Below are 11,241 nucleotides of genomic sequence, written 5' to 3' on the forward strand. Positions count from 1 at the left end.
CAAAAATATCGGAAACCACCGAAAGTTCCACCCACAGGGAAGTGGTTTCATAAACAGGTTTCAAACTAACAATGGATTTATGATGCTACTAAAAGGAAACAAGGTGTTTTTCAATGTATTTACAAAAACATTATTCCGAAAAAAAAAATAGGGATAAAAACAGTGATAACAGCACATGATTGGAACAATTGAACAAATTTGCATGAAGGCTGCGGATTACATAATGGTGTTGTATCAGTGTTACACTTCCTTCAATAGTTGCACTGTGGTTATGTCAGAGGACATTCTTGTTCTTAAGAGACACACACTGAAGAATTTAGAGGCAAAGAGGCATGATGGTTTCACTGTAATCTCAAATGATTCGGGGGAAAAATGCAAATAGATCTGTAGATATGGAGATGGGTATGGACCTCCCCCGTTAATTTCCTGGGCTTGCTACCCTCAGAATTGCGGGAGCCAATTCTTTAAAACAAATCTCTCTCTCTCTCACTTTACTATTGCTTCTGTTTCTCTGGAGAGCTCTGATGGATACCCCCTTCCCCTCCCCCACCCCACACACGAGTATACAGTGGGAGCATACTAATGCACGCGGCGCAGATGCAACAATGAGTGAATCCGGGTGAAGGGTACGCAAGAGTTACTTTAACCCTTCTTGCTACTTCCCCTTAAGTTTGAAATTACACCGAAATTAAAAGTTGCCAAAAAGAAAAATATTCTGAGAAGGGGTTCATAACTTCACCAAGGGTCCAGGGCATAGAAACTGTTGAGAATCCACGATTTAAGGCAATGCGCAACTTGGGTCCAAAATCCTGAAACATCAAGAGCGTGTGGCCTGGCCGCCTGAGTCTCCCCGGGCTCAAGCGCCCCCTTGAGGTCCGAGTCGGAATAACAACACCGCATTCCTACCAGCCCCAAACCCCCGCCAACGCACTTGCAAAAATCCTTGCTGAGCCATGCAGACCACACGCATGGCTTCATTTAGTGGAACTAAATCTTGCTGCACGTCGTGCACCCGCATGTCCATTCCCAAGCAAACGCCACGTTTGTGCAAGTCTGGGCGAATACACTCCAAACCGCTGAGAGGAGTTTCAGAAGGGCGGCGGTCACGGGATTTTTCAGTGGTTTTTTTTTTTTTTGGTGGGAGGAGTGCGTTTCTGGATTGTTTACATGTTTGCAATGTGCGTGGGTTACTTTTGCAACGAAAAGGAAGCTAGATCCTTACAAACTGAAGGTTGCTGTAGAAAAATACTATTTGCGGAGGGAAGATGTGGATGATGTATTGCAGAGTTGCAGAAAAGCCTGGGGAAAATGAGCCTGTTTCGTGCTCTTTGTGATAACCATGACCATTGTGGGAGGCGGGAAAATGGGTCCCAGTGAGGTCCACATCCCAGTTCCTGGAACCTGCTGCATGACCTTAAAGAGCAAAAGAGACTTTGCAGATACGTTAAGGATCTTGAAATGAGACTATCCTGGATTATCCAGGGAGACGGTAAATGTAATCGCGAGGGTCCTTATATAAGGGAGACAGAGGGAGATTTGAGACACACAGTGGGAGAGAAGATGCGACCACAGAGGCCGAGGCTGGAGTGATGTCCACAGGCGAAGGAACGCTGGCAGCTGGCGGAAGCTGGAATAGCCAGGCGGAGATTCTTCTCTAGAACCTACAGAGGGCGTGTGGCCCTGCAGACCCCTTGATTTCGGACTTCTGGGCTCCAGAACTGCGAGAGGATAAATCCCCGTTGTTTTAAGCCCCCTGGTTTGTGGCAATTTGTTACAGCAGCCATAGAAAACTAACATAAGACCCTTCCTCACGCCGGGCTCCAGCCTGTGTCCGCGAGAACTCAAAACGAGGCTGGAAAGTATGGTTGTGGCTCGAGGGACGCCAACGTTACAACCCTAGGGAGGAAGATTTAATAGTCCCCAAGTGCTGGGCCACCCCCGCAGACCTGCTTAGCCTCTCTGGGCCTCCAAGAAACCTGGATTGAGGCTCACAATCCCCGCTGCCCGGGACCCCAGGAGAGTTTAAGCCAGTTAGAACCCTGAGCTGCCCGGGGCCCTAGAAGGAAAGAGAGAGATGGTCTCAAATGGGGAAACTAAGGTCCAGAGAGAGGCCAAGCCTACACCGGGGTGGGGGTCTCTTTCATCTGGCTTCCTCTGTCCTCGGACAGGAACTTCCTCAGTTCTCTGAGCCCTGACCTCCCTCCTCTGACTGGTGTTTAGAGCTCCGCGGGTGTGTGCCCATAAAGGAGTCCCAGATAGGGTGTCCAGTGTGCAGACCAATGAGAACCCCAGAGGCGACAGATGGGTCATTTCCTCCCTGGTTATCTGCACCCTCCCTTGGGGCCTTAAAAACCACAGCCCTCAGGCAGGAGGGATCTCAGATCAACGGGGAACCCAGGAGACCTGAATATGGTGAGTCTAGAAGGGGACCCTTGTACCGTGCTCTCTCCTCTCGGGGCCCCTGTCTCTCTCTCCAGCTCTCCCCTTCTCGCCGTCTCTCCCATTCCTTCCTGCTTCTCCCCATCCTCATTCCCCCCGTCTGCCCTCACTCTCATCTCAGACTCTCCCACTCCCGGGCTGGGATCCAGGAGTCCCCCAGGGCAGGAAACCCTTGCTGTTGCCTCTGATAAGATGACACCCTTCCTCAAGGGGAGTCGTCCAGGAAAGGCCTTCCAGGCAGCGGAAATGGCAGGAGTGAAGGTTGGGAGGCTGGAAAGGGCCAGTCTGGAAGAATGGTGAAGTCACGTGGACTTTCAGATGCTCTGAATGGTAGAGATGGGGAAACGGAGCCACAGGTAGGCACGGAGCTGGCCAGGGTCCTTCAGTGGTTGGTGGCAGAACCAGGCTGTCTCCCAAAGAGGGAGACTGTCTCCAGGCTAAATGAGGGGCCCCCTTGCACACCTGCGCCCTGAGGTCTGTGTCTCAGCGACGCAGGGCTGTGATTTAACACCTGCGTGTAGAGGATCTTGTCTTGCTTCATCGGGGTGAAAGGGGAAGTGGAGAACGTGTTGGCTGGACCAGGGAGGGAGTTGGCTCATTCTCCTCATCCCACTTTCGAGACCCGACCTGGGCTTTCAGAAGAGGGCCCATGATTATCTTCAACTTCTTCCATCTATAAAATAGTCCCACATACCAAAGGGGTAGTCGGTGGAAAGCCACTCTCCCTGCTCCCCCCGGCCCCCCCCCCCAAGAGCCTCAGACTCCTTGTCACTGCCCCAGAGGCAACTGTGGGTACCAGTTTGTGGTGTATCCTTCCAGAAATGATTACAGGTGCTCCAGGGAATGAAGTAAGGAGCAATTTGACACGGGGGGTCAAATTGAAATGTGGTTCAAATTCCGCCTCTCCTGTGTGATAGCTGAGGAGACCTGGCTTTGCTGGGTGTCCTTCCCCTTATCTTCTTTTTTTTTTTTTTTTGTGAGGAAGATCAGCCCTGAGTTAACATCCGTGCTAATCCTCCTCTTTGCTGAGGAAGACCGGCTCTGAGCTAACATCCACCCCAATCCTCCTCCTTCCCCCCCCCCCAAAGCCCCAGTAGATAGTTGTATGTCATAGCTGCACATCCTTCTAGTTGCTGTATGTGGGACACAGCCTCAGCATGGCCGGAGAAGTGGTGTGTCGGTGTGCGCCCGGGATCCGAACCCGGGCCGCCAGTAGCGGAGCGCCTGCACTTAACCGCTAAGCCATGGGGCCGGCCCCCTTCCCCTTATCTTTATGATATGGCTAAAAGTCCTGCAGAATTAGAGCCTACATCACAGGATCATTGAGGGAATTAAATGAAATAATGCATGGAAAGATCTTACAACAGTGCCTGGCATACAGTTGGCGCTCAATGCATGTGACATGTTTATCCCTTCTCCACCCCTTTCTCTGCAAATAGAAGTATGTTTTACATATTGTTTTACATCTTGCTTTTCTTCATGAATCATGTATATTATTAACCAGCATTTATTGAGTGCCTACTGCATGTGCTATGCAGTTTACATTTAATAATTTCATCTTAACCTGTGAGGAAGGTACTATTATCATCCCCATGTATTTCAAGGGAGTTATCTCTTTCTTTTTATCAGCTGTATAATATTCCAATGGGAGCTTCCATCCCCTATCAATGGAGATTTCGGTTGTTTACAATATTTTGTCTTTCACACCAAAACTATATCTTTGGACCCATGTTTGGGTTTCCAAAATTGCAAATGCTGAATCTAAGGCAGAGGTGATTTTTATTTTAACAGATATCGCCAAAAGCTGTACCAACTTATATTTCCCATCTACAGTGCATGAGACTGTCTGTTTGTCTACACCATCATTGCACAGTTATATCAAAGTTTTTTATTTTTGCCAATCTGAGAGGCAGTTCATTGCATCCTCAAAGGATCTGGAGGCTTGTCTTTTTCACATAGTTTTAAAAACGTGTGTGTTTATGTTTCTTAATGCATAGGGATTGGAATCACAAAGGTCGTGCAAATTCAGGAAGATAAATCTGAGTTGAAATGTCTGCCCCCACCCTTCTATCCCGTTTCTCAGAGGTCATGGCCTATAATAGTTTCATGTGGTTCTGTGGGTGGATTGTTTAAAGACTTTGTGTCCCTGCAGGAAGAGGGAAGGGGATGTTTGGGGGAAAAAAGAGGACTTTGCCTTCCGTGTGTTTACTGGCTCTGGCAGCGTCCCTAAGTGGGTCTGTTGTTTTCACTGTGATGGGGGGACGGTTGGTAGGACTTTCTTGCCTGAAAGGATGGGGAAACTGAAGCCCAGAGAGGAAGGGAAGGGGCTGGGGCAGGGTGTACCACGTACCAGCCGCATGACTGTGGCCCAGTCATGCCTCTTCTCTGAGCTCTCAAATCTTAACATTTTTCTTCCTCCTCTTGGCCATCACCGCCACCCATCCCCATCTTCACTGGCCTGGGTCCTCGCCCCAGCCTCCTCTCTGGTCCTTCTGCCTCTAATCTCACCTCCTCACAGCGCCCAGAGGGATCTTTCTAAACTGAAACTGTAATCTGGTCCCTCTGCAGCTCAAAAACCATCCATGGCTTCCCATTACCCCAGGAGTGGCATCTGTGGATCTTCCAACCTAGTCTTGGCCACTTGCCAGCCATAGTGACCTTCTTTCATTTTCTAGATGAGCACACTTCCTCCCTCTTACCTTTTGGCCTTTTGCCTTGAACGCATGCCCCTCACTTCCACCGTACTTTAGGCCTGGAAGCCACTCAGAGAGGGCTCTGGAGTTCGACTCTCAGAAGTTCTCTCCTATCTCTGCCGCTTGCTGACTTTGAGGACTTGGAAAGGTCTCTTAAGCTCTCTGTGGCCTCGGTTTTCTTCTCTCTAAAATGGGTGTTGCAATGGCAACATTGTTCTGTGGATTAAATGAGATCCTATAGGAAAAGGGCTTAGAACAGAGCCTGGCGATTATGGTGCTATTCTCGTAAGTCTCGTGTCTTCTTCACCCTGTTCTCCTCTGATTCCTTCGTGTCTCCTCTCTGCCACCACCCTGGTGCAAGCCCATTGTCATGGGTGGCTATGGAAATGCAATTAAAATGACATAAAATGAAAAGTTTAGTCCCTCAGATGCATCTACCACATTGCACGCACTCAACAGCTGCACAGGTGGCTACCACCTTGGACAGTGCCAGTCTAGAACATTTCCATCAGCGCAGAAAGTTCTATTGGACGGCACTGCAGTTTGAGTTCCCAGGACCCCTCTCCTGCTCCCACACCAGGCTGGACCCTCTCTTAAACCCTCTCGGTCCTCATCATCGCTGATGAATTTCTCTCTCCCTGCAGACCATAACCTCTCTGAGGGCAGAGGCCGGATATGTCAACACCCAATCCTCTAGCCAGCTAATATTTGTGTCAGGAAGAAGTATTCTTAGAATCTTGGCTAGTCTCCCAGAATTGTTGACCCACGGATTCTTTTATATATGCTATATAATATCCATTTTTGGGGAATGGGCAGTGTACACACTTGGATGGGTCTACACACAGGAAAAACAAAAACCTGTATGTTGAAGAGCTTCCTTCCTATGCCTGCCCTCCAACCCACTACTTCCCCTCTCCAGGGGCAACCACTGTTATGAGTTTCCTCTGCCAGCTTCTGGAGAGAGTTTGTGCATACGCCAGCACACATGTGCATGCACACACGGAGAGAGAGATCGAATGACAGAGATAGAGAAGAGATAGAAGGGAGGGAGGGAGGGAGAGAAGGAAAGACGGAGAGAGAGACAGAGAGACACACAGAGACAGAGACAGAGAGAGAGAGGTTCCTCTTTTGTAGGTAGTGTGATTGACACACTGTCCATTCCTCGCTTTTTCTATTTCACTCCAGATCTTGGAGCTCCTTCCACATCAGCACATAATCTTCCTCATCCTTGTTGATAGTTGCATAGTATTCTGTGCCTGGATGTGCTATCCTCATTTTTGCCAGTCCCCTCTTGCTGGACACCAGTTATTTCCAATCTTTGTAGGGTGCTGCGAAGGCAAAACTTTGCAAGTCATTTGCATCTGGAAGATCCTGGAAACATAGACTGTTAGAATCAGCGTCTTTTTTGTGCGCCCATGAGGTCAGCGAGAGGAAAGGGTCGAGTGAGCTCATGCCAGGAGGGGAAATCTGTCTGCTGATGAGAGGATTAATGAGGAGCATGAGAGTGGCGGGGGGAGGCTCCCCTTTTTGGGGCTGTGAGTCATTCTGCAGCCAAGGATGGTTGAGAGCTTGTGAAACCAGCAGAGGCAAAGTTAGCTTCATGGATCACCTTCGAGGAGGACATTCAAAATATTTAACAACTTGCTTAGGGGCAGAGCCCCCCTGAGTGAGGTCTGGGGCCTCCTGCCATGCCTGCATTAACCCTTAAGTGACCAGAGCATGGGGACCTGGGAGGGGGCGTCCCAGAGCAGAAAATGGGAAGCCAGGGTCCTGGGGGTGGGGGAGCGGGGCCTTTCATCTCTTCTCTCCTCCCTCCAGCAAGGTAAACATCCATTTTTTATTCCTATTTCTTATTCTTTGTCTTGCTGCCCCCAAAGATTTTCTCTCTCCTCTGGTACTGAGGTTTGGAATGGTGATAGCTAAAATGGATGGACTGCTAGGAATTAACTAGGAAAGAAACAAAGGCACAGAGCGGTAATGGAATTTGGAGAAGGCCACACAGGCTTCATCTAGGACAGTTGGGATCTGGACCCCGTGCCACGCTGAGGCATCCTGGAACCCAGTGCCGAAGGACACACGTGCACCCTTATCTACACTTAGCAAAATATCCTCCCATAGTTTGAACCAAGTAGAAAAACTAAATAAAGCTCTACCAAAAAAATCCCCCACAAACAAAACCAAAAAACCCCCAACATCCCAACAGCATGACTCTACATAAAGACCCATACTGCCTGATATGTTTGCAGGCCATTGTCACCCTGCAAAGATGCGCCCAGCTGGGAACACAAACTGTGGGCTCATCGGAAAGTTCCCCTTGTACAATAATGCAGGGTCATAAAATAAACAAACAATGAGAGCAGCCTGTCTTTATTTAAAATTTGGAATTTTTTTCCATCAAGGATTTTTTTGGGGGTGGGCATTAGTTTTGAGTCTTTAAAATATTGCATTGAGATATTATTCATTTTTTTTTTTTTGAGGAAGATCAGCCCTGAGCTAACATCCGTGCTAATCCTCCTCTTTTTGCTGAGGAAGACCGGCTCTGAGCTAACATCTATTGCCAATCCTCTTCCTTTTTTTTTTTCCCCAAAGCCCCAGTAGATAGTTGTGTGTCATAGTTGCACATCCTTCTAGTTGTTGTACGTGGGACGCGGCCTCAGCATGGCCGGAGAAGCGGTGCGTCGGTGCGCGCCCGGGATCCGAACCCGGGCCGCCAGCAGTGGAGCGCGCGCACTTAACCGCTAAGCCACGGGGCCGGCCCTCATCTTTTTTTTTCTCTTTTTGCTGTGAGGGTATTTTTTCCCAGTAATTTTATTGAGATGATAACGGTTTATAATGTTGTGTAATTTCGGGTGTACATTATTATTTGTTAACTCCTAGATTGACTTCATCGTGCTCACCCCTTATTAGTATGTAATAAGATATTATTCATCTTGACGACTGAGTTTTTTGCTGTCCCCTCTCCCCCAACTTGAATGTTGTGCCTGAGTATATGAGACACTGTCAAACCACGGCCCTCTCTGGGTAGCCACTCCCGGACAGAGCACAGAGCTGCTTCAGTGGGTGGGAGGCAGGAAAAGGAGGCCATGGTGGTGGTGGTGGGGTAACCATCCAGTAATATCGTCTCAGTTTGTTGGTGACATTAAAAATATCCAACAAGCAGCGAGTCACGGGCACTGACCCATCAGAATGGATGTGTGACCACAGTGTTGCAGGAAGGCTAGGTGTTAACCATTTGGTTGCTAGATTGTAGAGGTCCAGGGACTTCAGGGGGAGGTGGCAGGGTGGCAGGGAGGCCAATCGACATGGAAGCGTTTTCAATATTTTGACAAATGGTAGGGCACCCCAGCTGGCTCTCAGCCCTCAGCGTTCCCCATATCCTGGGAGAAACCTGAGGCTCAGAGGAGTGGAGGGATGGGCTTGAAGCCATGTAGCTGCAATGGGCCTCCCTGGTACCCGTCTGCAGACTCATTCTCTTCCCGCCTCTCTGATTCCACCCAGGACCCCATGGATAACAGCACCCCTGACTACTCCCATTATGACGGCACGAGCAATGAACCCGGGACACCTGTGGACAACCCTTCCGGCACCCCAACTCTGAGTGTTCCAGATATCATTGCCCTGGTCATCTTTGCGGCCGTCTTCGTGGTGGGAGTGCCGGGCAACGCCCTGGTGGTCTGGGTGACAGGGTCCGAGGCCAGGCGAACCGTCAACGCCATCTGGTTTCTCAACCTGGCCGTGGCTGACCTCCTCTCCTGCCTGGCGCTGCCCATCTTGTTTGCGTCCATCATCCTGCACGGCCACTGGCCCTTCGGCGGGGCTGCCTGCCGCGTCCTGCCCTCTCTGATCCTGCTCAACATGTACGCCAGCATCCTGCTCCTGGCCACCATCAGCGCCGACCGCTTTGTGCTGGTGGTGAATCCCGTCTGGTGCCAGAACTACCGGGGGGCCGGCTTGGCCTGGACCGCCTGTGCTGGGGCCTGGGGCTTGGCTCTGCTGCTCACCACGCCCTCTTTCTTGTACCGCTCCTTGCGTGAGGAGCACTTTCCTTACAAGTTGAGGTGTGGTGTGGACTACGGCCAAGACGGCTACGGGAAAGAGAGGGCCGTGGCCATCATTCGGCTGGTCGTGGGCTTCCTGGGTCCGCTGGTCACCCTTGCCATCTGTTACACCTTCCTCCTGATCCGAGCCTGGAGCCGCAGTGCCACACGCTCCACCAAGACCCTCAAGGTGGTGGTGGCAGTGGTGACCAGTTTCTTCGTCTTCTGGCTGCCCTACCAGGTGACGGGGATGATGCTAGCCTTCCTCCACAAGAGCCACCACGGCTTCAGTCTCGTGACCAATGTCGACGCCCTGTGCGTCTCCTTGGCTTACGTCAACTGTTGCATTAATCCCATCATCTATGTGGTCGCTGCCCAGGGCTTCCAGTCGAGGTTCCTCAAGACCCTCCCCTCCGTTCTCCGGAAAGTGTTGACCGAGGAGACTGTGAGCAGGGAGTCGAGGTCCTACACGCTCTCCACGATGGACACTCCATCCCAGAAGATCCAGGCCGCGTAAGGGGAGCCCTCCCAGGCCACCATCTGCCCCGGGATCCTCACCTGCCTTCCCGTCTATTTTCTCTGTTGATTTTAACTCAGCCCTTGGTGAGGTGGTGGTGTTTTCATGAAGTCTTCTCCATTTCTTCCATCTTTCCCGGACTTGTCCTTCCCCTTCTAGACGAACTCTTCTCATCCGTCCTCATTTCCCAGGTTAACACTTCCTTCTAGGGACCCCCGACCTTTCTTTCCATCCATGGACTTTGAAAAACCACCAGGAACCAGTCTGCAGCCCCTCATCCAGCAATATGTTTGTGTGTGCAGAGAGTGTGAATAGAATATATTGGATACATAGACTCCAGATGCGTAGAAACATTCTAACCTTGTTCAAAAAATAGCTGTGTGTTTATTTTCTGGAGAGTTGGGAAAAAAAAGTAACCGGCTTCTCAAAACTTATTCTTGTTTAGGACAAAGCAGAAGGACATGGGCCTATCTAAGCTTTTATAAGTGAGTTGATTTGAACAAAAACAGTAAGTTAAAATGATAATTGGGTTTTGAAAAAGATATTAAGTAAAAACATGTCATGTGGTTATGGCGAAAAGCCTGAGGAAGGCATGCTGAAGACAGAGGTTCGGAAACGTTTGGTTGAGCACCTCCAAGCACCAGGGTCACAGGAGAATTTGACTTTTTACTTTGTAAACTGGTGTTTTGTTTGAATCTTTTGAAAAAAATTAAACTTTTTCTTTTGAGATCATTGTAGACTCACATGCAATTGTAAATAATAATACAGAGGCATCCTGTGTAGCCTCGACCTGCTTCCCTCCATAGGAACATCTTGCAAAAAGACATTGCAACATCACAGCCAGGATGTTGACGCTGAGATTGTCGAGGTACAGGACACTTTCTTCACCCCCGGGATCCCTTGCCCTTTTCTAGACACTTCCACTTCCCTCCACCCTCCCCAGTGTTGTCCCCAGCCCCTGGCAATGACGAATCTGCTGTCCATCTCTAGAGTTTTGTCCTTTCAAGAACGCTATATCAATGGAATAATACAGCATGTAACCTTTTGAATTGCAAAAAAAACTAGTATGTATCACTTGAATAATGAAAATAAAAAATAATCAATGTTGAAATGTTGTGTTATTTATTTATTTACTTTTGTTGTTCCATATCAATTTTAGGATTCTTTGTTTTACTTCCGTGAAGAACGTCATTGGGATTCTGATTGCGGTTGCATTGAATCTGTAGATTGCTTTAGGTAGTATGGACATTTTAACTATGTTTATTCTTCCAATCCATGTGCATGGAATATCTTTCCATTTCTTTATGTCATCTTCGATTTCTTTCAATAATGTCTTATAGTTTTTGGTGTATAGGCCTTTCACCTCCTTGGTTAAATCTATTCCTAGATATTTTATTCTTTTTGTTGTGATTGTAAATGGGGTTGTACTCTTGAGTTCTCTTTCTGCTAGTTTGTTATTCGTGTACAGAAATGTGACTGGTTTTTAAGTTGATTTTGTACCCTGCAACTTTGCTGTAGTTGTTGATTGTTTCTAATAGTTTTCTGGTAGATTCTT

General features: G+C 48.8%; 1 protein-coding gene across 1 annotated transcript; it reads left to right on the forward strand.

Moving 5' to 3' along the window:
- The first annotated feature begins 2,234 nt into the window (after positions 1 to 2,234).
- Positions 2,235 to 10,797, forward strand: C5AR1 (complement C5a receptor 1). Its single transcript, XM_058529698.1, has 2 exons — positions 2,235 to 2,412; positions 8,631 to 10,797. The coding sequence occupies exons 1-2, from the start codon at positions 2,410 to 2,412 to the stop codon at positions 9,684 to 9,686; spliced, it is 1,059 nt and encodes a 352-aa protein (XP_058385681.1). The 5' UTR covers positions 2,235 to 2,409; the 3' UTR covers positions 9,687 to 10,797.
- Positions 10,798 to 11,241: the final 444 nt, after the last annotated feature.

This window comes from Diceros bicornis, chromosome 34 (genome assembly GCF_020826845.1).
Source record: "Diceros bicornis minor isolate mBicDic1 chromosome 34, mDicBic1.mat.cur, whole genome shotgun sequence".
NCBI classification, from domain to species: Eukaryota; Metazoa; Chordata; class Mammalia; order Perissodactyla; family Rhinocerotidae; genus Diceros; species Diceros bicornis.